Source organism: Microcaecilia unicolor, chromosome 1 (assembly GCF_901765095.1).
Source record: "Microcaecilia unicolor chromosome 1, aMicUni1.1, whole genome shotgun sequence".
NCBI classification, from domain to species: Eukaryota; Metazoa; Chordata; class Amphibia; order Gymnophiona; family Siphonopidae; genus Microcaecilia; species Microcaecilia unicolor.
In genome coordinates this window covers 240,146,614-240,174,573 of record NC_044031.1, presented here as the reverse complement: position 1 = coordinate 240,174,573, position 27,960 = coordinate 240,146,614, and the positions used below count along the sequence as shown (strand labels likewise).

Here is a 27,960-nt window from a genome sequence, read left to right as displayed (position 1 = left end):
GTTTGTCTATGTGTTCTGTAATTTTATTCTTTATAATAGTTTCCACTATCTTGCCAGGCACCGACGTCAGGCTTACTGGTCTGTAATTTCCCAGATCATCCCTAGAACCCTTTTAAAAAATTGGCGTCACATTGGCCACCCTCCAATCTTCAGGTACTATGGACAATTTGGGGGGGGGGGGGCTGCTGTTTCCTCCAGAAATGTAACAGGTAGGGGGGTATTGGCCTGGGTCAACCTGTCTGAAGTGCAATGCACCCACTAAAGCTGCTCCAGGGACCTGCATGCGCTGTTATAGACCTGAGTATGACATCTGAGGCTGGCATAGAAACTGGCAAGTAATATTTTTAATGATGTTTTCTGAGGGTGGGAGGGGGTTAGTGACCACTGGGGGAGTAAGGGGAGGTCATCCCTGATTTCCTCCAGTGATCATCTGGTCATTTTGGGCACCTTTTTGTGCCATATTCGTAATAAAAACAGGTCTGGGTGAAAACGTCCAAGTTTTAGTGCTGGATGTCTTTGCTTTTTTCCCATTATGGCTCAAAGACGTCCAAGTCTTAGGAACGCCAAACTCCTGCCTCGTCCATGCCTCCAGTATGCCCCCTTGAGATTTGGACGTCCTTGCGACAGACTTCCGATAAAGACGTCCAAAATCGGGTTTCGATTATACTGATTTGGACGTCTCTGAGAGATGGACGTCTAAGTGCCAATTTATGTCACTTTTTGGACGTTCATCTCTTTCGAAAATGAGCCTGTTAGTGTCCTAACCTTTGCAGCCAGGAACAGTTCCTAACCGGCTATTCACGAATATTCAACAGGAGATAACTGGTTATCTCGCGTTGAATATTTGTGGTCAGTGCATAGCGGCTAATCGACTATATTGTGTGATATAACTGGCTATCCACATATATTCAGTGCATCGCCAGCTAAATTTGGCAGCCAAATCGGGCTGCCCAAATAGTAGGAATATCTTTGGCTGTTGTAAATGTAACCGGCCAGCGCTGAATATGGAGAGAGAAGAAATGTTAGATGGCCAGGAGACCCTGCAAAGACAGAAGAAACACAGAAAAACAGTAAAGAGATAGTGTGACCAAAGTAAATGGAAAAATAAATTGTTCAGACAACAAAGGTAGAAAAAGATATTTTATTTTGAATTTCAAGTTAATTGGAATATGTCAGTTTTTGAAAATGTATAACTCTGATGTCTTCCATTTGGGTTTCTATTTCCTGTATATGCAGAATCTGATTTCTTAATGTTCCAGTTCAGTTTCTTGCCTTCATATTTCTACTACTGATGTGTGGTCCCTTGTTTTATATTTGCAGGGCCGGTCTTAGGCAGGGGCGACAGGAGCGGTCACACAGGGCCTCGCGCCTCCAGGGGCCCCGTGGCGCTTCCTGTCGCTCCCTGCCATTGATCCTCAGCTGCTTTCCTTCCAGCCGCCCTGCGTTTAAAAAGTTGCAGCAGCGGCAGTGAGAAAGCAGGCTCGCCTCTAACCTTTAAGCCTTCCCTTCTCTCTCAACGTGCACTGTGCCGCCTTTCTATGATGCAATTTCCTGTTTCTGGTTTCCGCAAAGGTTTTTGTATACAAGTTTTGCTTGATTTGTCTTTAATTGAAATAAAAGAACGTGTTTAAAACATATCTTGTCAACAAGGGGTGGGGCTGGTGGGACTGGGGGGTGGGGGCCCAGCGAACTGGTCTGCACAGGGCCCCACAGTTGCTAAGACCGGCCCTGTATATTTATTGAGGTTTTGTCTGTATTTTGTGCTTGCGACCAAGGTACAGTATTCTGCTAGCATGCAGTTTCTGTGTAGAGATCTGTAGCAGTCATGTTCATTTTTTTTTCTTTACTAGGTAGTCTATTGGATTTTTAGGGCCTGGTGTAATATTTACAGTGCTACCTATTCATTTCTAAGTTTGTTCCTCTTTGAGTCCTGGGAGGTAGTGCTGTTATTGGTATCTGAGTGCATTTCTGCACAAATTTGTGCATAGTGTTTTACGGTAGAGGGATTGTGTGTTGGTGTTACTGACATTACATAAACTTTAATATAATTTTAGTTTGTTATAATATCAGATTTGGACGTTTCTGTGAGATAAACGTCCAAATGCTGACTTATGTCACTTTTTGGACGTCTATCTCTTTTGAAAATGAGCCTGATAGTAACCTATGGAACTTTGTAAGTCTAAGTGCTTTGAAAATGAGTCCCATGTCTCTTGAGGGGTCTTTAAAAATATAGTTGAATTGTTTCCATAGATGTGTTTGTTGTTTAGAGTTCGTAACTGCTTGAAATAATTGAGTTTAAAATATGCAACATGCTAAGATACAGAAATCCATTTTTAGTTTCATGTGAAGCCATTATTTATCAATAAAAGTAGCCAGCAGCCCTTCCTCAAGCCTCAGTACCTTCACCACTGTGCCAAATGTATACCTCAAATGCACCAGGATAAACATCTCACTCATTGGCCTTCAATTTCACTCTTTGGGATGGGTCACCTTTGGCATCTCTGCACTATGGTCCAGTATCTTTCCTCTCCTCCATTTTCCTGCTCCAACAGCTTCATCCTCCCATCTACCCCCTTTTCAGCATTACCTCCTTGACCCCACATTCCCCTTTTTCCAGAATTACTCCCCTGTTACCCCATGTTCTCATCTGCCTCCTTTTCCAGCATTACCTCCGTATCCCCATCTTTCCCCTTTCACTATACTATACAACTAATCATTTCTATAGCGCTACTAGATGTATGCAGTGCTGTACACATTCTATGCATGAAATTCCTCTGTCCCAAGAGGGCTCACAATCTAAGTTTTTGTACCTGGGGCAATGGAGGGTTATGACTTGCCAATGGTCACAAGGAGCTGCAGGGAGAATTGAGCCCAGTCCCCAGGATCTCAGCTCATTGCACTAACCATTAGGCTACTCCTCCATTCCCACTGCCTCACTGGTTCCAGCAAATAAATTTTGTTCCCATCTCCTCCTTTTTCCAGCATTAACCCTGTCAGCCCCACTGCTTCCAGCAAAAAGCAGTAGTGGAGTGGAACTGCTGTCTAGGCTGCACAGCTGCTAGTTCTGTCAGTACTGCCTCTTCTGACAAGAAATTCCTATTTCTAAGATGCAGAACTAGCAGAGTCATCAGCAGTGTACCTAGACAGCAGAGACGCTCCTTTATGCCAATTTGTTTCAGCAGGAAGCAGCCTGACTGGCAGGGGACTAAGGAAGCTGTGCTGCTGGCCTGGGGGAGGGGGCATCCATAAAAGTTTGCCCATAGGTGGTTAAAGCAGCCCTGACCATATCCTTCATTTGCTATGGATTATAGTTTGGAATTTGATATCGAGTTGGATTATAAATTGACTGTTTGCTTCAAGGAAGAAATGAACTGCTTGTTGCAGAAGTTTAGTAAAGTTTGCATAAATCTCTGGAATAGAGTTTTTTTTTTTCTTTGAGTGAGAGGGGAATTCTTTTACTCCCAGACTGGTAAAGAGAAGAGATCAGAAAATAAGAGCAATAAATCCTGCTCAAAACCCTACGGCCTTCCAGATTTTAACCAGCCACAGCCTGCGCCCAGTTCAGTAAATCAGAAGGACTAAGACCTTGATAAGGTGTGGAAAAAGAAATGTTGTCTGATGCATTTTTTTGTGGCCCTCGGGTTCCCTCTGACCTGCGATGAGCTAGCTGGTGCCCCAAACTGTGTGAGTGGTGAGTCTCCCGGTCTTGCAAGGTCTTCCTACAATTTCTCATGAATCAGCTAGAGTGATTGGCCCCCAAGATTGAAAGATTGAAGAACAGTGAATTGAGCGGAGTGAAGCCCTGAGACTGATGAGACTGAAGAGTGTGGGGGAGGAAAGAGAGATAGGTCCTCGGATACCGGTCCCTCCTCCAGACTCCATCAGCACTCTTACCAACTGATCCCAACATTCTTTCCTCCAACCCTAGTCATCACGCTTTCTCTTCTCTCTGCAACACTGCCAAGCATCCTCCCCTATCCATTCCTATAGATCCCTTCCTTTCCCTCTAGGATCTAAATAAACACTCTCTTCTTTCCCTCCTCCGCCTCACATCAGATACTGCATGGCTGACACTTCCTGGCCTTTCCCCTATACTGTGCATCTGATGCTGCTGCTTTGTCCCATCCTCTACACCACAGATTTGATGAGACCTCAGGCCTTTTATCCATGCACTACCTCTTTCTATAACTGGTAAAAGTCGTGCAGGGCCCCTTGATCTGCAACCCCTAAGGAGAGGCTTACTTTCTATCACTATCTATAGCTCTCTTCTCCTTCCCATCTCATCACCACCTATGGCTTTTTCAAACCTCTCCATTTCCCATCATCCCCATTCACCTTTGGATCTCCCCTTTCATCACCACCTGTAGCTCTCTCGCACACACCTTCTGACACTCTTCATCATCAACTCTGACTCTTTGACACTTGCATGCCACCCTGTTACCATATGTTCTCTTATGCCTCTTGAACATTTTTCGCATTCTTTCATGTCACCTATATTACTCCCCTGTTCTCTGTCATGCTTCCTCTATCTATAAGAACACACTCAAGCCCTTTCCACCTCCAACTGTATGTTCTCACATCATCTCAATTCCCAGTCTCTCATGTCTCCTGCCCCATTACCATTCCTGGTTGTCAGTGGAGGAGAACCCCCCCCCCCCCCTCCAAGACTTGCAGCTTTTTCACAAACCTCTTCCCCAGCCTTCATATACCTGTACACTGTTGATTTACACCCTATATGAGACCTGGGAGTAAGTAAGTGTCACCCTGGTCTGTCTATAACTGTTGACAACTTTCCCCCTCTAAGACACTTATCATCACAGAAGAAGAGGAGGAAAAGGGGATATTGCAGTCTGGAGAATTTTTTTTAACCACAAAATAAATAATCTGGACACTAATTTTTTGTTACTACCATTGCATTATTGCCTAAGAGACCTTTATCATAAGAGCACCTGCTCCTTCCTCACTAACAGAAAACAAAAATTTAAAAAGTTGCAGGACACATTAGACACTGGAGGATAGATGCAATTTCTGGAATTCCAGAAAAGAGGTTTAAATTGTTTAAACATGAAATTCAACTTGCTATGTTGGTATTAGTCAAGTTGTACAAATAGCACCTGACAAGTAATCCCTATCGTATAAAGTCAGAGAGAAAGAGATATAAAAACGCCAGGAAAAGCAGTAAGAGGAATAGAAAACTTGGTTACCTGATGAAAGCCCAGATAGTCTACAATTGTGGAAGACGCATAGAAGATCATTCCTTCTGCATTCACCACTAGTGCAAACCCGTTAAGTGACTGTAAAGAAAACAAAAAAACATAAGAACTGAAGATAAGAAATGACATTCATTTTTATAAAACCTAAAAGCAGATACAAACATGCCAGAGCAGTAGTCCAGGATCTTAGTAACGAGGATAAGAACTACACACAAATGGATTATACTATTTGGGAGGACTAAAAATCAAAAAGGTTTCATTTGTAATATTTTACCTAAATATCCAGTGTACCTGAATGCAACTCACCTTGAGCTACTAGTGAAAAAGGTGTGAGCAAATCTAAATAAATAAATAAAACTGACATACTTCATACTGTTTTTTAAAAACAGGTTGATCTCTTTAGCCTTTCCTCATATAAGAGGAGTTCCATCCCTTTTATCTTTTTGGTCACTCTTCTTTGAACCTTTTCTAATTCTGAAAAATCTTTTTTGAGATATGGTGACCAGAACTGAACACAATACTCAAGGTGCAGACGCACAATGAAGGGATACAAAGACATTACAGTATTTTTGGTCTTATTCACCATCCCTTTCCTAATAATTCCTAGTATCCTGTTTGCTTTTTTTGGCCGCCACTACACATTGAGCAGAAGATTTCAGCTTATTATCTACGATAACACCCAGATCTTTTTCTTGAGTGCTGTCCTCCAAGGTGTACCCTAGCATCAGGTAACTATGATTCGGAATATTCTTTCCAATTTGCATCACCTTGCATTTGTCCAAATTAAATTTCATCTGCCATTTGGATGCCAAGTCTTCCAATTTCGTAAGGTCTTCCTGCAATATTTCACAGTCCACACTTGTTTTAACAGCCTTGAATAGTTTTACATCATCTGCAAATTTGATCACCTCACTCATCGTCCCGATTTCCATATCATTTATAAATATGTTAAATAGTGCCTGTCCCAGTACAGTTCCCTGTGGCACTCCACTGTTCACCCTCCTTCATTGAGAGAAATAACCATTTAACCTTACCCTCTGTTTTCTGTCCAATAACCAATTCCTAATCCACACCAGAACTTTGCCTCCTATCCTATGACTCTTTAATTTTCTCAGGAGTTTCTCATGAGGAACTTCATCAAAAGCAGCTTTCTGAAAATCGAGATACACTACAGCAATTGGCTCACTTTTATTCACATGTTTATTCATGCCTTCAAAGAAATGAAGCAAACTGGTGAGACAAGACTTCCCTTGGCTGAACCCATGCAGGCTCTGTCCCATTATTATGAATTACGTTGATTTAGTGTGCGCTAAGGGCCCCTTTTACAAAGTGGTGGTAGCTGCACTGCTGCTTTAATGCACATCATTTCGCCATTACCACCAGAATACCACAGGAGCCCATCGGTAGTACCTGCACCTGGTGGTAATCCGGCAGCCCCACAGACATCTCTTCCTGTCTCTCATCCACCCAGCTCTCCCTGTTTCTCATCTAACATACCCACCATCTTCCTGTGAGACTGTCATTGGAATGCTTTTGTGTTTCATTTATATATTCTGACATTTGTCAACATTTGCTTATTTCTGATCTGAAGAAGGGTTACCTTCTTAAGCTAATCAAAAATGCATTAATTTAGTCCAATAAAAAAGGTATCATCTTATTTTCTTTTCTATGTTTTGTTTTATTTCTATTTATTACCTGAAACAATGTTAAATGTGGATTTATATTTTGTTCTTTCTCTGAAATTCTTTACCATTGCCATATTTTCCTTTGCTTCTAAATAGAAACAAAGAATTGACTTTTAAAATGTGCAAGTCGAGGATGAAAACAACAATGTAACCTGATGCTCCTATTACTTAAGCCAGAAGCAATTAAACCGTTTGTTCAAAGCAAATGTTCTGCCCTGGTGCTGCCAAGACTTCAAGATGAAAGGTATCAGTCCCTTACATTAAAAAAAATATATAGACGGGGTGTCAATAATGAAGTTCTCTGAGGAAATGTGTGGAAATATACAGCGGCAGATGGTACTTCCTGTTGTAAGATCCTTCACACATCCTGAAGTTTTTCTGGTCCTATAGCACAAAATCAGCCAGCAAGTACTTCAAAGAAAACTGGTCAAGGTCATGGCGCACACACACAAAAAAAGGTGGATAACAGTGCCAAACATTGCTCCTGTTATTCTTGCTTTGGATAAAGGAAAACTGACTAGCAGTGCCATCCCTAAGGAGCAGGTTCCTATAGTTACTGATGTACAACAGTGTGAGCCTGCAGCCAGACCTTGCTGTGAACAGCTTTCCAAGTCACGCAACTTGGACACCAAAATTTCAGAGCCATTGAGTTCCTAGTTTATCTGGAATCGTGTCATGTAGCATGCAGTGTGATGCTGGTTTTTCTTACCAAGTGGACGCTGTGCTGCCACACTACTGATATGAATAATCAGCTGTTTACAAATTCTGCTATATAGTCAGATCCTCCCTGACTTCTCATGCAGACACCTTCTGTGTTCACAATGGAGGCAATTTTATATCTAACACTAGAAATTAGGGTCCAGATTTGCACATGCTGAGCGCTACTCTAATAAGTCTTTATCCCCCGAATTCTATATAGCGCACCTAGCATTCCGCGCTGAAATCCAAGTGTATTCTATAACAATATGCATAGCTTAATTAGCTTAACAAGCGTTGTTCACAGCACTTAACAAGCAATAATGAGCACTAATGGGCAATAATTAGAATTTATGTGCATAACTTGCTAAGCATATTCTGTAATGTATTGTGCCTAAATTCTAATGCACATAGGCAAAAAGAGGTATGGTTATAGGTGGGGAAATGGGCATTTCGTGAGCATTTCAAAATTTACGTGTCTTGTTATTAGAATACGGCCCTCTGCACCTAAATCTACACACTGGGGATTTATACCACATTTTTGTTGGTGTAAATTGAGGTGCATGGTTTTAGGCACTAGGATATTGACTAAGTGTATTCTATACACCACAGCTAAATCTAGGCGCCGATTACAGAATACACTTAGGCGGAAATGTTTTCTGTGCAGATTTTCTAGGTGCCATATATAGAATCTGGCTCTATGCGCTTAAGTGTTTTTATAAAATACTACCGTAAGTTGGCAGAAACGCGTGTACATTTAGGCATGCCCATTTACACCAGGTCTATGGTAGGCCTTATGTGTGTAACTTAAAGTATTCTGTAAATTGTGAATGTAACTGGAGACACATGTATGTCCCACCCGTACTCCACAGATATGTACACTCCCTTGCATTTACATGCTAAGGCACTTATGTACATATATTATAGAATGCATGCATCATCCCTCTGATTCTATAAAAGTTGCCAAAAAATGCGTGTGCAAATTTAGGCATGTTCTCGATTTGCATGTGCAATTTAATAGAATAATGAGCCAGTTAGTACCAATAATTGGCCTTTTAACAAGCAATTATTGGCACTAATTAGATTTCATTAGGACCAATGCGGAACAGGGACATGATTTCAAGTTACGCATGTAATTACAGAATAATGGTGCTCCACAAGTAAATTTAGGTGCGGGCATTTGCACCACGTTTTTGTTGTTTGACGCGTGGGCGGGGCAGACACAAAGCGATCTCACCCCCTTCACTTTTAGAATGTTGGGTAAATGAGGCTTCATTAGAACGTTGGAGGTGCGTTTTATATAGAGAGATTGTTGTATGCCTCCAACACACCACCAATTTGCATCTTTTTAATCATTCTTGATATTAACTATATATTGTATCTTTTTAATCATTCTTGATATTAACTATACATTGTATAGTTAATATCAAGAATGATTAAAAAGATACAAATTGGTTGTGTGTATTTCATATGGTTGACAATATGTGTGTCAACACTTTTGGTATTAATTATTTAATCTGATATGTATGTATATATATTTTATGTTAGTTATTATTTATACATGGGTTTTATTATGATTTATTTTATATGTATTTGCATTTTTACTGTATTTTTATCGTTTGTAGGCTCCTGATGCAGGTCCTGTTGCTGAAACACAGTCTGTGTCGAGTCATTTTGAAGAATTGCTAATTAAAGACATCCTGCCTCTCTCATGAACTCCACTGTCTTTTATAGAATATCGCGCAAGCTGGAAAATGGTCATCTACAGTATGTCACCAGGGAGAGCACTCCCGGTACAATCAAGAAACAAATGTCCACCAGCAACTTCAATCTTAAGGCTTTTATTCCATGCAGGTTTCTAGTAGACCTGATACACGGTTCCAACAGCAGCATTCACCTTCAATCTTAAACACATGTAAGCCACCTGAAAGTGTGTGGCAAATAGTCCCCTTTAAGCAGTAGGCTGCCAGCCCCTACCAGGATTCAATACAGGCTCACAGTCAGCTTCAGTCTGGGCTCTTTATCCAGTGCACAGTAAACAGTAGTTCAATTCCCAAGACAAACAGTTCATTCAGTTCATCATCCCAGTTAAATCACAAAGCAGCCTTTACCTTCAGGAGGTTTCAATACTTTAGGGACTTCACACACCCAAGGGATTTTCCCTGCAACTGCTTCTCTCTCACTTCTTCTCTCCTCCTGAACTGAACTCCTCTGGGACTCCTTCCCACCTGCCTAATCAATCCCTGGCTTCTGCTCTCACAACAAAAATCATTCTCCTTCCACTAGCTTCCCCCACACCCATACCAGCTGAGTTAAGCATTAGACTAATGAGGAGCTGCTGCACACAGGGTTTCTCATCTCTCTTTCCCCCTAGTGGCAGCCACTCTACACATCCTGCCAGCTTACACCCATGTCTTCCCCGATTGCAGCTAGGAGTCCAGTCCGGGTTCTGCATCTCACCCCCTGGCTCCTTGCCTGCAATGCCTTCTGGGACTTGTATTTCAAACTGAAACTACCTTAACCCAACTATCCTGGATGTAACTATCACAAGTAATATGTGTCTGCAATATGCACAATGATTAAAATACCAGCATTTATGCACGCTCTTGCCACCTAAAACTTGGCAGCTACTTATAGAATTGCCTCCTAAAGTGTGTGCTTATGTATTTACATACTGCATGAGTACATAGGAACTCCATCTCAGTTCTGTCCAAACAATGTTCCTGTGCTTGTAATGTCTCCTGCTACAGTCCCAGATCTCCTTCTGGTCATTCAGAGCAGAAGAGGCAAAATTCTAAAAACGTAAAGACAGATTAAGTCTTTGCCTCTGCATTTCAGAACAGGTTGCATAATTTCAGTTCAGGAGAAAGCAATTATATCATTAGTATGTTCTTGATCTTTTGAGTAATGCTTTTTCCTAATCAGCAATGTAGTTTTCCCAACGAACCAATATTTATACCACACTTAACTTTTTCCACATATTGAGCTGGAAATGCTCATCTCCAGGCACAGACAAAATGATGAAGCAAGTTATGTAGACAGAAGAAGAGGAAAATATCACCCACTGCTCTCCTCTTACTCCAACAACTCAAAACAGCTGTAAGAAGAAAAGAGGCTGAGAAGATATTTAACAGTATATAGAAACTGACCCTATACTCCTAAGGTCTCACAGGAACAAAATCAAATTACTGCAGTGTATAATCCCAGTAAATCTAAGAATACATTTTTATGCACTCTAAATCAAAATTGTTTGACCAAAAATTTTAATCATGATTAATCAGCCGATTAAAATTTTTAAATTGCAATTAATTACATTTTAATCACAATCCTGAAGACTCCCCCACGTGCCTCCACCCTTCTGATTCCCCCCAGGGAATCCTTTCAAACCTGGATGTAGTGTCAGTAAGTGCCTGGGAGTCACATGTAGGTGGTGAAAGCATAGGCAGTAAGGCTCTGATTTTCCTCTCTGGGCCTTCTCCACCTAGCTTTGCCTCGAGCTTTTATATTTCCGGGGTCATGCCCTCCCAGTTCTGCCATCCCTATGTCACCTCACCTCTGGGCGACAGTGTGAGATTTAAGGTGGTTCTGCAACCGTGAGGGAGTACTTTTAAGGGGAAGCAGTAGTGTCCTATAGACTCCCTCACATCATATTACATGTATGCTGTTATGGTGCAGCTGTTATCCAAATAAGTGTCCTACCTGCCAGTATTCAGAGGCAATATACAGGTATTGCCATTAAATATTCTTACAGGCCACTGAATATTCATGTAGGCCACCTCAACACTACCCAGATAGTACCACTGAGTATTCTTATAGACTGTGTTTCATATGAGATAAAAGACTAGGAAGGTCACACGTATGAGAAAAGCAATTCTTTAATTTACTTACCAAGATACAGATACAAATTGGTATTTTCTCATATGGGAAAGCAGCACTGTTACATAGAAATATAATCTGTGACTGTCTCTTCCAACGTACTGCTCTAGTACAGCTATTTTATACCTTTTGTGTTAAGCAATGCTTCACATTACTTCAGCACTTATCTTCCTCAGAGATCATTCTGTTCTCTGTTCTCACCATCTATTTTCCCTTAAGTTGCTAAATCACATTCTCTTGTCCATCCATTCTTGCACCTTTCCCACGCCAGTTTGCACGTAGGAATGTCTTATCAGATCAGGGGTCTCTGGTCCACATACTTCTCAGCCTTTTTGCCCTGTTTCAAAGTGCCCTTTTGCTCTGTTTCAGAGTGCCCAATTGTGCTCATTATTTACAACTGTCTGTCACACAACTGCATGATCCAAGGCTGAGTGGCTGGAGCAGGAGACGTGTAAGAGCATAAGACTCCCCAAGCTGATGACTGGAAGGAATGTAGGCCTGGCTGGAACTGAAGGTGCAGACTGCCTGGAGCAGAAGCTGAAGCCTGGCTGGAGCTGAAGCTGAAGGCTGGCTGGAGCTGGAGCGGAAGCTGAAGACTGGTGAGAACAGAAGCTGAAGCTGGACGGAGCGGAGGCTGGAGCTGGATGGAGCAGAAGCTGATAACTGGCTGGAGCTGGAGGGACAGGCAGAGCTCCAGAGTCTCAATGCATTGGTGAAACGATGGTGCAGAGAGGAGGGTTTTAGATTTGTTAGGAACTGGGCAACATTCTGGGGAATGAAAGGATGGGCTCCACCTTAACCAGGGTGGGACCAGGCTACTGGCATCGGCATTTAAAAAGGAAATTGAGCTGCTGACCATTTAAAAGGGAGTCCTTCACATGCACTCATGCCTAGAAATGCTAGCAGCAGCTGGCAAAGAAGGAGAGAGAGGACCAAGCCATGATGGCCCCTGGGGTGCTGGAAGTGGCGGTGGTGGCCTCCATCACACTGACGCACTGAGGGAGCAGCTGGGGAAACCCAGGGATGAACCAGGATTCAACCTCAATGCCCACCTGCAGTCCCAGGTGAGGCAGGGTACAGGGAGGCACGGCCAAGGCCATGACACCACCTCAGCACTATCTGGAGAGTACCATTGAATATTCTTATAGCTGTCTCAGCATTATTTGAATAGTACAACTGAATATTCTCATAGACCACCTCAGCACTATTCAGATAGTGCTGGGGCAATGAGTGGGCATTCTGTCTATGGATACCTGTTGATATCTGCTATCCCCATAGCTATACGGATAAAATTAGGCCAGAAGAAAGACTATCCTAATTTAAAACATATAACCATCCGGACAGTGGCTGAACATCGCTGCTATCAATAGAGTCTGCAGCAGTCATCGATGTCCATATATCTGGATATGATGCCAAATATAAAGAATAGATGTTAATACTGTGGTCATCATTTAAAATAGGCACTGAGCTTAGTATTTAAATACTGACCAGTAGGTGATAAGATATCGGTCTACTATACTCTTTCTTGATATTATTTAGAAACAATGACTGAGGAAACATTAGTGTTTTCTTCTCACTCACATCTAGTAAAAGCTCTCCTTCTGGTACACTGGTCTTGCTAGACACGTTGTCTTCCTTGGTCGTGTGATCAACAGGCTGGCAGGCTGACCTTGTGCGCTGGTCTTGAAGAGCTGTAGGACAAGTTTAAGCAAAAAAATAATAAGAAACTGATACTACTCGTACAATCAACCACTTACTGAAGTCATATGGTCAAGCAATAAAGGGGGAGGGGGGGGAACACATACAACTTTCATATTTCAAAGCCAGTAATGTACCTCCACGTTTTTAACAAAGGAATCTGGCTCGCTCTGCTCCATTTAGTTGGCATTCTTTCTTTTCATTAACAATTTCACAAAGAGCCCCCAGGGTAACCTACAGTTATCATTATTCATAGTCCAAACCTTAGTTCCTTATCTCTTTTTGTTCTAGTAGACATATTCTTTTTTTTTAAATATCTTTATTAAATCAAAGGCAGGTACAACACATTGCAGCCAATCTGGCAAAGAGAATACAAAACAGAGCCGTACAAAAATTATATAGGCAATATCACAACAAGGCTATGAATGATGCCTGAATATCTTGAATTGATGCCTTACTTTTTTTTTTTTACAGCAGTGACTCCCAAGTCTAGTTCTAAGATAGTAAATAGGTCTGGTTTTCATGGTCAACAAAGTATGAGAGGGGTGGACTAGTGGTTAGAGCAGCATTTCCGAAACCTCTCCTGAAGGCACACTTAATTAGTCGGGTTTTCAGGACTACCACAATGAATATGATTGAGATAATTATGTACACTGGGTTTCCTATGTTTATAAATCTATCTTATGCATATTCATTGTGGTAATCCTGAAAATCTGACTGGCTAATTGTGCCTCCAGGAAAGAGATGGGAAATACTGGGTCAGAGTAATGATTAGAAATCAGGTGGACACAGTTCAGGGCCAGAGCAAGGTAATAGGCACTCTACGCAAACCTTCAACCTTGTGTCCCTCTCTATTGTATTTTAGGTTCCTTCCACCCATTAAGATTTTGATACTTAAACTCAACAATCATGATCACCACAACTCCACCCCTCCTAGAACAGTTCTGTATAAATGCATAATTGGATGTCATAGTTTATTTTATGTATATATATATACTTAATCCCCTGGATTCTATAAATGGCGTGCAAAATTGCATGCTGTACTAAGACGTACGCACAACTCAATTGGCTAACAAGCCTGTTAGTTACAATAATTGGGTGCTAATAATCAATTATTGGTGTTAATTGGCAACAGTTTGGATTTGCATGCACGTCTTGCTAATCATGTAGCGTGCAAAGTCATAAGGGGCATGGGCAGATCAGGGGCACTGACTAAAGATGCGTTCATATTACTAAATTATGCACCAGGATTTACCTAAATTACGCATGAGGAAATACCTAAATTACGCACCAGGATTTTACACCCAAAGTCTGACACACAAATCGGCTCTAAGCACTATTCCAGCTCAGGGCACCGTTTATAGAATAGTGCTCCATGCAGATTATTTTGATGCCATTTTTTGAGCACCATTTACTGAATCTAGTCCAATGGGGTCTTTTTATAAAGGTTTTTTTTGCAAATATGTGTGCATAAAATGCCACATATAAAATTAAACTGGCCCGAATTCAGGCGGCGGTGGCGGGCAGCACATTTGCTGTCTGATGCTGGTGTTAAACCTGGATATTAAATGCTGGGTTGTATGCAGCGACCGGCATTGAATATCTGGTTTGTTTTGACCACTAAAAAGTTAACTGGCTACGCTGATATTCAGCGCTAATTGGTTAACTTTTTAGCAATGAAAGATAGGCCTGCCTATTTTGACTGCTCTTCATAGACTATCTGTCATTGAATATCTGTGTCTAACTGGCTAGCCGCTAATTGGGATATACAGCAGGAGATAACTGGTTATCTTGCACTGAATTGTTCAAGTTTCAAGTTTATTTAAATTTTCTAATCCGACAGTTGGATGTGCCAACTAGGCGGCTTACAATATCTTCAAATATAAAAATAGGTAATAATGTGTGCACACAGACAAACAAATAGACAGTGAGGTGAGAGAGTGGAATTCCATTATTAAGAGAAAGAAACGGGGGGGGGGGGGGGGGACAAACAGTAGGGATGTTCTTAGTTTCTCGAGATTGATAACTGGGTGCTCTACTGAAAAGAAAAATTAAAGTAAATGCATCCTGAAATAAAAATGTCTTAAGTTCTGACTTAAAGATTGGTAACGAGGTATGATGTCTCAAGGAGGTGAGTAGAAGTTTCCATAGATGGGGTCCTTGAACTGAGGAGACTGAAGCACGAGTGTGTTCAGGGAGAATTTGTTTATAAGTTGGGACAATGAATACGTTTTGATCTTGGGAGCGGAGAGAATGAGAAGGGGTATATGGAAGTAGTAGTCGATAAAGAGTTCTTTAGAGCTAAAGTTTTTAAAAAACATAAGAAGTAGTTTGTATGTAATTTGATGTGTTACGGGGAGCCAATGGGAATTCTTTAAAAGTGGTGTGATATGGTCAAATTTCTTAATTTTGTAGATTAATCGAATAGCAATATTCTATACTTTGTAAACGATGTAAGTCTATAAGCCGAAGGCCTTTATGGAGCGAGTTACAGTAGTCAATTTGCAATATGACCAGTGAATGAACTAAAATAGTTAAGGCCAAAGGGTGCAGGAAAGATTGAACAGAACAGATTAGTTGCAGTCTGAATAATGAACGCTTCACTACCTATCCTATTTGTGATCGGAAGGTAAGTTCAGTATTAGAAGTACACCTAAAATACAAGTGACAGTGCTATGGAACAGGTGTGTTACAGAGGCAAATGGGTAAGTGAGGATTGTGAATGGTATGGTTAGTGAAAAGTAGAAGTTTAGATTTGTCAGCGTTAAGAATTAAGAGGCAGATGCATCAAGCAAACGTTAAAAAATCTAAATAGTTAAAGTCCCTAACGATTTTAAAAAAACGAAGAATACACCAAAAAAACAAGTCACACATGCTCGGATCGGTATTGAAAAGTACAATGTATCAAAGAATCGTAATCCACGTCGGTAACCGGCCCCTAAAGCATGCGCAGAGCAGCCAAGCGTTATGTTAGCTGCTCTGCGCATGCCACAAACAGTCAAAACACAAGCACGTGGCTCCCAAATCAAAACAAAAATAAAAAAGGGTCGGGAGGGGGCAAAGGTGCTCGTGAGGAGCGTCCTGTATGGCCGTCCTTGCCCCCCGCTTCCCCCTGCATTATAAATTAAAAAGCAAAACATACCTTTAGCAGCCCCGGCCCCCCCCCCCCTTTCTCACTACTCTGTCTCCCCTCAGCTCCGCCTCCTGACATCCTCTGCCCTGTGCCCCGCCCCCTCTTGGGGTCGTCGCCGCCATTCCCCCCCTCCACCGGGCCCCCCTCCCTCTTACTGGGCCCGTGCAGCGCCTCTCTCCTCTGTCCGAAGGCGCTGCACGGGCAAGAAGATAAGCTGATGCCTGTCTTCGCCCAGCTTCGGTCGTGCGTCTCTCTCCTCCTGGGCCCGCCCCCGTCTGACGTCAGTAGGTTTTGCTTTTTAATTTATAATGCAGGGGGAAGCGGGAGGGGGGGGGGAAACGGCGACCTCGGGCGGGGGGGGCAAGGACGGCCATACAGGATGCTCCTCACAAGCGCCTTTGCCCCCTCCCGATTCTTTTTTTGATTTTTGTTGGGTAAGGCTCGAACATGCTCTGGATACGCAAACACTACATTGATGTGGTTTATGATATGTTTTCTTTAAGCTTAAACACAGCTCTTTTGGACATATGTAATGCTACGTCCTTTTGACCAATCACAGCGCTTTTAGCTCTGCTAATGCGCGGGATTGGCTCACAGTTTGTTTGTTTTTTCACTTTACGATTTTTCCTTGCACAGAGCTGTCCTAATGAGAGGTACAGACCTCTCGTTAGATTTCCTGCCTTTTTCCTGCGTAGAGGCAATTGGAAAAGGTTAGTGCATCTCGTTTCAATGGGGTTTGTACACAAATTGCTCATCTGCATTCCGTTTTCGTTAGCTGCTAGCTTCCTCGGTAAAAGCCCTTTGATGCATGCAACGGATCAAAATTTCCTCATTGGAGGGTCGTTAAAGGCTCATTAAGGTTTAGTGCATCTGCCTCTAAGTGATTTTCTTGAAGCCAAGTCATTAAGAAGATTATTACTCAGATAAGAGAAGACTGAGGGCTAAAGTGGTCTATGGGTGAAAGAAGTTGAATGTCATCAGCATAAACTAAGGTGTGCTAAAAAATGGGCTTAGCACACTCTATAATATGGGAGTTTCTACACACGTTAATCCCATTTCTAATGCAGCTGTAAATGTAACCTTTTTCAATTATTTTATTTTCAGGCTTTGTGCTAATGTTAGAATTAGCATATGGCAAGTGAAAAGAATTAATGTGGCAGCTCTTACTGTCTCCTATTTAGGAGGTGCTAAGGATTCCCATGTTAACCCTGTGCTATTCTAACAGTGTGTACTAATGTGAGTTTCCATGCCCCTGGCACCCTCCAAAAATAAATTAAAAAAAAATGTAAATACCATGCAGTTAGTATGCATGCTAAAAAGTACACAATGACCAACTGAGCACACACTAAACATAATACAATAAAATATATTTTTTAAATACATACTATTCATAATCTGTAAAAAGAAACTATAATTGCAAGCTGTTCTTATATGTTTACATATTTAATAATTAAAAATTAAAAGATCCAAAGAAATATAGTTGGTATAATTGCAGTTTAACATAATTCAGAAACTGAATATATAACATACATAGAAAAAACTTTAACAAGTTACAGTTTTTAATGTTATCAAATAAAAAAAAATCTCCTTCCTCCCCCACCTGCTCCACAGCCCAGCACACCTCCCTTTCATACCTCTCTTCCTCCAGCACAGCACAGTAGATTTAATAATCGTATCAAGCACTATAGAGCCTTCACAGTCCTATGCTGCTGAAGGCTCTGCCATCCCGTCCCATATGTCAACAGGAAGTGATATCAGAGGAAGCAAGACAGCAAGGGCTTCATCGACATGGAAGCGTAAAGACTCTGTGGTGCTTGACACAAGTGTTGTGAACATGTCATCAAAGAAAAGAAAAAAGAACCCCCAAACATTTCTGTACTATACCATTATATATTTTATCATGCCACACTAGAAGTCATAAAAGTAAAAGGCTGCATGTGGCCTGAAGGCTGAATGTTCCTCACTGCCTTAGCAGCCAAACATTTCAGTTTAGTGTTTTGATTCCTGCCCCCTCAGCTCCATTCCAGACTCCATCTTTGATTTATAGGTTGTTAAACCAATTATGAATATAGAAGAGACTGGAATAGATTAGTACTAGGTCCTTGCAATTCATCTTGAAGCAAATATAAAATAAATAGCATACAATATACATGATAAACTTAAGTGACTTTGAGGCGTATTTTCAAAGCACTTAGAGGGGCATAATCGAACAGGGCGCCCAAATTTTCCTGAGGGCGTCCTCGCAGGATGTCCCCGTGAAGGGGCGGGGAAACCCGTATTATCAAAACAAGATGGGTGTCCATCTTTCGTTTTGATAATACGGTCGGGGATGCCCAAATCTCAACATTTAGGTTGACCTTAGAGATGGTCGTCCCCAGTTTTCGGTGATAATGGAAACCGAGGACGCCCATCTCAGAAACGACCAAATCCAAGCCATTTGGTCATGGAAGGAGCCAGCATTCGTAGTGCACTGGTCCCCATCACATGCCAGGATACCAACCATGCACCCTAGGGGACCCCACTTCTCCTCTTCCTCCACTCTCTATCTCGGTTGATGGCACCCTCATCCTCCTCGTCTCTTCTGCCCGCAACCTTGGAGTCATCTTCGACTCCTCCCTCTCCTTCTCTGCGCATATCCAGCAGACTGCCAAAACCTGTCGCTTCTTCCTCTTCAACATCAACAAAATTCGCCCTTTCCTCACTGAGCACACCACCCGAACCCTCGTCCACGCCCTCATTACCTCTCGCCTCGACTACTGCAACCTACTCCTCACTGGCCTCCCACTCAGCCATCTATCCCCCCTTCAATCCGTTCAGAACTCTGCCGCACGTCTTATATTCCGCCAAAACCGTTATTCTCACCCCTCTCCTCAGGTCACTCCACTGGCTTCCGATCAGATACCACATACAATTCAAGCTTCTCCTCCTTACTTAGAAATGCATTCACTCCGCTGCTCCTCATTACCTCTCTACCCTCATCTCCCCCTACGTTCCTGCCCGTAACCTCCGCTTACATGACAAATCCCTCCTCTCAGTACCCTTCTCCACCACTGCCAACTCCAGGCTTCGCCCATTTTACCTTGCCTCACCCTATGCCTGAAACAATCTTCCTGAACCCCTACGCCAAGCCCCCTCCCTATCCATCTTCAAATCCTTGCTTAAAACTCACCTCTTTAATGCTGCTTTTGGAACCTAACCTTTTGAACATATAGACAGCCCCAATCTGCCTGACCTATCAGATTGACTGTACACTTGTCTCCTAGATTGTAAGCTCTTTGAGCAGGGACTGTCCTTCCATGTTAAATTATACAGTGCTGCGTAACCCTAGTAGCGCTTTAGAAATGTTAAGTAGTAGTAGTAGTAGTAGTAGTAGACTTCATAAATTGCTCCCAAGTGCATAGCTCCTTTACCTTGGGTGCTGAGCCCCCAACCCCCCCCCCAAAAAAAACCCACTCCCCACAACTGTACACTACCATAGCCCTAAGGGGTGAAGGAGGACACCTAGATATGGGTACAGTGGGTTTGTGGTGGGTTTTGAAGGGCTCACATTTACCACCACAAGTGTAACGGGGGGGGGGGGGGGGATGGGCCTAGGTCCGCCTGCCTGAAGTGCACTGCAGTACCCACTAAAACTGCTCCAGGGACCTGCATACTGCTGTCAGGGAGCTGGGTATGACATTTGAGGCTGGCATAGAGGCTGGCAAAAAATATTTTTAAAGTTTTTTATTTTAGGGTGGGAGGGGGTTAGTGATTACTGGGGGAGTAAGGGGAGGTCATCCCCGATTCCCTCCGGTGGCCATCTGGTCAGTTCGGGCACCTTTTTGTGCCTTATTTGCAAAAAACAACACATCCGGGTGAAAACATCCAAGTGTTCGTCGTGGACGTCCTTGCTTTTTTCGATTATGGGTCAAAGACGTTCAAGTGTTAGGCACGCCCAAGTCCCACCTTCGCTACGCCTCTGACACGCCCCCCTTGAAATTTGGACGTCCTTGCGATGGACTGCAGTTGGAGACGTCCAAAATCAGATTTCGATTATACTGATTTGGACGTCTCTGGGAGAAGGACGTCCATCTTCCGATTTATGTCGAAAGATAGACGTCCTTCTCTTTCGAAAATGAGCCTGATAGTAACCTATAGGACTTCATAATTCTAGTGCTTTGAAAATTACCCCCTTAATTCCTTACTCCTTTAGCCATAAGTGTCAACATTTCAAAAGAGATTGGGTGTGCAAAACACTATACAAATTACCCCACCCTGGACACAGTGAAGGAGCTTTCCAGATACCGGTGATACTCAACACGCAATGAAATGCACAGAGTTGCCTCCTATGCCCTTAGCAGCTTTAAATAACTAAATAACTCACTAATACTAAAATGCAGACAGCAGTCCAGCAGTGAGATGGAGCTATCTGATATTTTACACCAAGGAATATTATGATTATCTCCCAGTTAGTAAAAGGCCATGTGGACACCTGATGGAAAGAGCTCCTAGTCCCCAGGAAATTAGTCAGACATCTAGAGGCTAGACTAGCAGATTTGGAGAAGCTGAAGCAGACAGAAAGGTATATAAAAAAGACCTTCAGGGAAATAGTAAAGAGGTCCCATCCATAGGAGCCAGCTCTGTGGGTGGCGGTGGCTGCTGAGCAGCCCCAATACTGAGCAAGCTCCTTCACTGTGTCCGGAGAGGGGTAATTTGTATTGTGTTTGGCACTCCCAATTAATTTGAAATATTGGTGTCTATGTTCCCACCTCCAATCTACCAGCTTCTGTGCTGCAATCTCTGTGTTGCCATGGAGGAAACAGGTCACCTGAATTGAGGGCATCACCTTGGTGTGGAAGGAAGTAATCTAGTATCCAGGAACTGCCCTCCAGGTGATGCAATATCTTCTCGCAATAAGGATGTGTCTCCACGGACCTGTGCCAAGAGGGAAGGGTTAAGATCAGTGGTGTGCTGGAGCCGGCTCGCACGAGCCGGTTGTTAATTTTTTAAAGATCTTGCGAGCCGGTTGTTCAGCACAGAAAGCCGGCTCCAGTAAATGAGGTAAGCATGGCAGGAGGGCGCCACAAGCCATGCTTACCTCACCTTCCACCACTGCCCTCGTTTGCCTGCCCCGCCTTGGGGGGGAGGGGGGTTAAATCATTTTTATTACCTCCGTCGAAGCGGCCACGTCACTGAAAGCCCTGCCCGTCTCTAGCCTTCCCTTCGTGAGTTCGTTCCCTCAGAGTCCCGACTTCTGACGTCATTTCCTCTTTCTGCAAGGGCAGGACTCTGAGGGGACAAATTCAAAGGGAAGGCTAGAGATGGGCAGGGCTTTCAATGACGTGGCCACTTCGACGGAGGTAATCAGGTGAGAAAGGAGAATCGCTGGGTCTGGATGGCTGGAGCGGGGGCAGGGGAAAGAGGAGAATCACTGGGTCTGGATGGCTGGAGGGGGGAAAGGGAGAGAAGAGAATCACTGGGTCTGGATGGCTGGAGGGGGGGCAGGGGAGAGAAGAGAATCGCTGGGTCTGGATGGCTGGAGGAGGGGCAGGGGAGAGAAGAGAATCACTGGGTATGGATGACTGGAGGGGGGACAGGGGAGAGAAGAGAATCGCTGGGTATGGATAGATAGAGGGGGCAGGGTAGAGAAGAGAATCGCTGGGTATGGATGGATGGAGGGGGGCAGGGGAGAGGAGAGTTGCTGGACATGGGTGGATGGAGGGGAGGGGAGAGGAGAGTTGCTGGACATGGGTGGATGGAGGGGAGGGCAGGGGGAGAGGAGGGTTGCTGGACATGGATGGAGGATAGGGAAGGGAGAGAGAAGAAATGCTGGGCATGGATGGAGGGGAGGGAAGAGTGAGGAAGGAGATGAGATGAGGGAAAAGGAAGACAGGAGAAAAACTGCATATGGATGAAGAAAATAGGCAGAAGCTGGATCCACTGGACAGTCAAGTCTGCGGAGGACCCAGCTTTTACTTACAGATGTAGGAAGAAAGGCGGAAAGTAAAGAAATAAATGGAAAGGAAGCCCTGGAAACGGAGTAAAGAGGACCGATAGCAGCAGAATCGGATAGGCCAGCATGATCAGAAAAACAAAGTCACCAGACAACAAAGGTAGAAAAAAATCATTTTATTTTCATTACAGTGTTTGGAATATGTCCACTTTGAGAATCAGGTGCTCAACATTAAAAGTTTATATTTATTTATTTACTTACTTATGGCATTTTATCCCACATTAAACATGACTTAGATTGGAACCTGGGATCGTTTAATTTTTTTTTCCTGGGGTAATGCATTGCCCCTCCCCCAGGCTCTCACATCAGGTATAGCCAGCTCTGCAATTTGGGGGGGACGGGACGCAGAGATGGACGGGGGCGCAGAGGTGGGGGGGGGGGGGTGCAGAGGTGGACCGGGGAGAGAGCCTGTTGTTAAACATTTACCAGCACACCACTGGTTAAGATGGTCACTGTAGTTAGTGATTCAATCATTAGACATGTAGACAGCTGGGAGGCTAGTGAATGTGAGGATCACTCGGTAACTTGCCTGCCTGATGCAAAGGTAGCAGACATCACACATTACCTAAATAAGAATTTAGACAGTGATGGGGAGAAACCGGTTGTCGTCATACATGAGGTTACCAATGACATAGAAAGGTGTAGGAAGGAGGTTCTGGAGGCCAATTTTTAGACTTTGGGCAGAAAGTTGAAATCCAGAAATTCCAGGGTACCATTCTTAGGACCCAAGAGACAGGCAGAGCTCTGGAGTCTCATTACATGGATGAGATGATTGTGCAGGGAAGAGGGAATTAAATTTATTAGGAACTGGGCAATATTCTAGGAAAGTGGAGCTTATTCTGACAAGTTCCACTTTAAAGGGAGTGGAACCAGGCTACTGATGCTAACATGTAAAAAGGAGATATGATAGCTTTTAAACTAGATTTTAGGAAAAAGCCAACAGTTGTTCCAGAATGCATAGTTCAGAGGGGGGCATCTTTGAAGGACTTTGAAGAAGTTAGGGATCCTAATAGAGAGATTGTAATAAAGGTAAAGGCAGCTTAGGTGTCCTTAAATAAAAAGCAGAGAAGATGGAAAGATTGCATATTATCCGTTCACCTGCTAAGCAGGTTACAAGCATGAACAAAACATAAACTTTGAAATGTCTGTATACAACTACTAACAATCTAAAAAAATAAGATGGAAGAATTAAAATGTAAAGCACTCAATGTAGATATAATAGGCATCTTGGACACCTGGTAGGATGACAATAACCAATCGGATATCGCAATGATAGGGTAGATCAAATTGGTGGAGGGATGGTACTGTATGTTAAAGAGAACATTGAGTCAAATAGAATAAAAGTTCTGCACGAAAAATAATGCACTGTTGAATCATTGTGGATTGAAATTCCATATGTGGAGGGAAAGAGAATAGTGATGGGGATATATTACTAGAATGAATAAATTATGCAATGTTAATAGAAATTAGAGAAGCTAACAAATCTGGCAACATAATAAGAGGGGCAGCTCAAGAAAATCTGCTGCTGGAGGTATGAAGGCATCAGAAGAGAGAGTGATTGAGAGAAGGGTTAAGAAGGACATGGAGAGGACGAATGCAATGCACAGTGAAAAATGCAGAGCATACCACTGAGTCGATATGAGGCTTAAAAGTTAGGTTACAGTCAAGAACTACACCAAGAATCTTGACAGAGTTGGACAAGGGAAGGGGACGGTTGTCAAATGAAGTGCAGGGTGGAATGGATGATCGGAGGTTGGGAAAAACTCGGTGAGGTAGAGGAGTGAATAGATGGATGGAGTGGACTTCAAAGGAAGAAAAGCAGTGAGACTGAGGTGGAAGAAGAGGTTGAAATCTACAAGAGGGTGAGAGTAGTAGCCCGACACCACCTCCGCGGCCAACCATGTGAGGAGTATGGGAGAAAAGGTAACCTCCATGACACAGGGTCACAGCTGAAGCAGAATCTTCAGGGCAAAACCAAGTCTCAGTTAGGGCAAGCAGATGGAGAGTACGAGAGATAAAGAGGTCATGGACATAGGAAAGTTTGTTGCAAACAGAGCAAGCATTCCACAGAGCACAAGAGAAAGGCAGAGAAGAAGGGGAGAGGAGAGGAACAGGAATTAGATTGGAGACATCACGGTGTGACCTGACCAAGTAGGTTGAGAGCTGATGTGGAGGACCAGGGCTGGGATTGATATCCCCAGCGGAGAGCAGGAGAAGGAGCAAGAGAGTACGGAGAAGAGTAGGGGAGGCATGACGACAGCAACGAAGGCGAGATGTACTCAGACAGAATGGAGATGGTTGAATGAAAGGAAGGAAATGTTGAAAGTTGAGAGCTGAGAAGAAGACAAAAGGGAAGGTGAGATGAAGAAAGCAGAAAGTGGGCAATGTGTTCCTGTAGTATTCATTGGTTTTAAATGGAGAAAGAGATTGGGAAAAGATAGTATCAAGAAGAGAAACTGTATTGGAGACATAAATTACAGAGAGAAAATACAAAGTGTATAGACAGTGCACGGCACCAGGAGTGAAGGCCCTGGATGGGGTGGACCTGGGAGTCACCCCGGAGAAGACTGTGAGGATATGCATATGGGCTGCAAGTCTTCCACAGCACCTGAAAGGCAGCTGGTGGAAACGCTAGGCACCTGGACTGAAGGTCCTAGATGGATCGGAGTGGATCTGGGAGTCACCCCAGAGAAGGCTGGGAGGATATGCAATAAATTGAGAAGGCTGGGGCGGAACAGGAAGGGAGCCGTGGGCGAAGGAAAACAGGAATGGAATGGGTGGGACAGAGACAGCAACGGGAAGAGAGTCTGGGGCCATAGCAAGGACCAGGGAGAGACAAAGCAGAAGCAGGAAGAGTTGAGCAAGAAAAAAGCTGAACAAGCTGGACTACTACAGATTCTTATATAGAAATAGGGCTAGTGTTACAGATGTAGGGCCAAGGGCAGAAATTTGAGCAGGGACACCAAAACTAATTAGCAGGCGGTTTCCTTTTCAATTTTGTGTAAGGTTGGGGGCCTCCTATGGCATCCTAAAGCCCATCCTGCATAGAAACGCCATAGGGTTACTGTAAGTCCTCTTTTAAGAGGATATGTCCACCTTTTAGACTTCTTCATATATTTCCTCCAGATTTTTTAATGTTTAGGAAAATATCCTCTCTTTCTTTTATGTGCCTACGACCAATACACCTACCCACATAAAGAGAGAAACTATCTCTGGTCTATTAGTCAGTCTTGACACGTGGGGGTGCTACAGAGAGAGAAAGGCATTGCTGATCTCCTCTCTATTTTCCTGCTGTTTGAATCTGTCAAAGGAATTTGTGCAGCACAACTTTAAGCATATGTCATGCAAAGACTTTCACATGTATCTCAGAAGCCAGTCAAAGTTGTTGAGGGATATTTGCTCTGATAAGTTCGCTTGGGCTCTGACTCAGTCAAACTAAAATCTGGAAGTTTTTGAAAAACAGATTATTGTCTACTACTGTACTGTAAGTCAGTCACTATTTGATGTGGGTTCATTAATTAAAGCCATTTATACATTTGCCACGATTAAATATTTCTTTAGCAAAGGTAGCAACCATTTTTATTTTTATGTCCTCTTTTTTTGTCTCCACAAATATGGTAATCCTATGCTAACAGAATACAGTACCTGACCTCAGGCACATAAAGAATACAGATGAACAGAATAAATTACCACAAACTAATAAAAATATGTAGACGAAAATTAAACTGAAACTGCAAAAAGCCTGACTGTGAATGAAGTGCAATACCAGAGAAATAAGAGGACTGCATCTTCTACTGTTCCCTTCCTTACACCCCCTCCCTGTATCAGGGCCGGCGAAATGCTGTAAGCAGGGTATGCATTGCAGGGAGGCACCAGAGACTGCCATGCTTACCCTCCCCCTACCGTCACAGCAATGCCGCCATTTCCCTCCCGTGTACTACTACCCTGCTGCCCGCCCTGGTGGTGTAGTGGCCACTGCGGCTGCAGGAGCTAGAAAGAATCCCACTCTTTCTTGCCCACTGTCGCTACTCCTTATCCGGCGCTCTTCACTTTTCTCTTCTGTGCCGCAGATGGCCCCACCGTATTTTAAAAATGGCTGCTGAGGCTTCTGGCGGCAGTCTCGGCACCCATTTTGGGAAAACACAGTGGTGGCGCCCACAGCACAGAAGAGAGAAATGGAGAGCTTTGTGTATGGTGTACAGTGCTGCGGATGCCTTGTAGCGCTATAGAAATGTTAAATAGTAGTAGTAGTAGTAGGGCACCAGAGATGGAGTAGCGGCAGCAGGCAGGAAAGAGTGGGATTCTTTCCTGCCCCCGCAGTCGCAGTGTCCACTACACCACCAGGGCGGGTGGCAAGGTAGGACTCTAGTACACTGGAGGGGGGTGGCAGGTTTTGGCACAGTATAAGTCATCACAAGGACAAAATATAAGGAAACCAATGGACTGCATTAGCGGCTTAAAGCCCATTTAGTTATGTTAAAACAAATGAGATATCTGTATGAAAGAAAATATTTTTTTTATTATTTTGACTTATGAAAACCACTTGTCCCTGAAACATGCTCAAAACAGAATAATCCAATTGTACAAAAGAGATGAGGTGAAGATGTGATTCCATATGCCCCAATGAATGAAGAGTTTAATTTTACTTCCAAACTTTATAACACCAGCAGGCTTATTTTCGAAAGAGAAGGGCGCCCATCTTTCAACACAAATCAGGAGATGGGCGTCCTTCTCTCAGGGCATAATCGAAAGCCGATTTTGGGCGTCCCCAACTGCTTCCTGTTGCGGGGATGACCAAAGTTCCCGGAGGCGTGTCGGAGGCGTAGCGAAGGCGGGATTGGGGCATGCCTAAGAGATGGGCATCCTCGAGCGATAATGGAAAAAAAGAAGGGCGTCCCTGACGAGCACTTGGCCGACTTTACTTGGTCCATTTTTTGTTACGACCAAGCCTCAAAAAGGTGCCCGAACTGACCAGATGACCACTGGAGGGAATCGGGGATGACCTCCCCTGACTCCCCCAGTGGTGATTAATCCCCTCCCACCCTGAAAAAAAGAACTTTAAAAACTTTTTTTGCCAGCCTCAAATATCATACTTGGGTCCATCGCAGCAGTATGCAGGTCCCTGGGGGGGGGGGGGGGGGAGGTGTGTGTTTGTCAGCGGAGGCATAGCGAAGGCGTGGATGTCCTTCTTTCAAACATTTTGGACACCCTGAACTGCCCCCCCCCCCCACAGGGACAGCCAAATTTCAAAGAAGTGGAGTGGCGTGGAGGAGTGGCTTAGTGGTTAGAGCACTGGTCTTGCAATCCAGAGGTGGCCAGTTCAAATCCCACTGCTGCCACTTGTAATCCAAATAAATAAATAAAGGGGGTGTCAGAGGCATAGCAAAGGCATGGACATCCTTCTCACAAAAACATCCACATTTTGGACGTCCTTAACTGCCCGTCGCAGGGACGGAGGCATAGCGAAGGCGCCTAACACCTGGACGTCCTTCACCCATACTAAAAAAAAAAAAAGACATCCCTGACGCACTTAGACGTTTTCACCTGGAGTTGTGTTTTTTAAAGGTTGTAGACGGCAATTTATTTAAGGTTGTAGACGGTTATTATATACGCAGCTTGTCTGCATGTATGAAGCCATCTTTGGCATGCGCAGAGCAGCCACGCATA

The 27,960-nt window shown here is 43.5% G+C and overlaps 1 protein-coding gene across 1 annotated transcript in view; it reads right to left on the bottom strand.

Annotated features, from left to right (window-relative positions):
* Positions 1–27,960, bottom strand: part of AHRR (aryl-hydrocarbon receptor repressor) — a 392,606-nt gene that overhangs the window by 88,351 nt on the left and 276,295 nt on the right. The window contains exons 4-5 of the mRNA XM_030190015.1: positions 13,052–13,134; positions 5,205–5,294 (exon numbers count right to left, since the gene is read on the bottom strand). Coding sequence (XP_030045875.1) covers positions 5,205–5,294; positions 13,052–13,134 — 173 coding nt within the window. The remainder of the gene's footprint in view (positions 1–5,204; positions 5,295–13,051; positions 13,135–27,960) is intronic.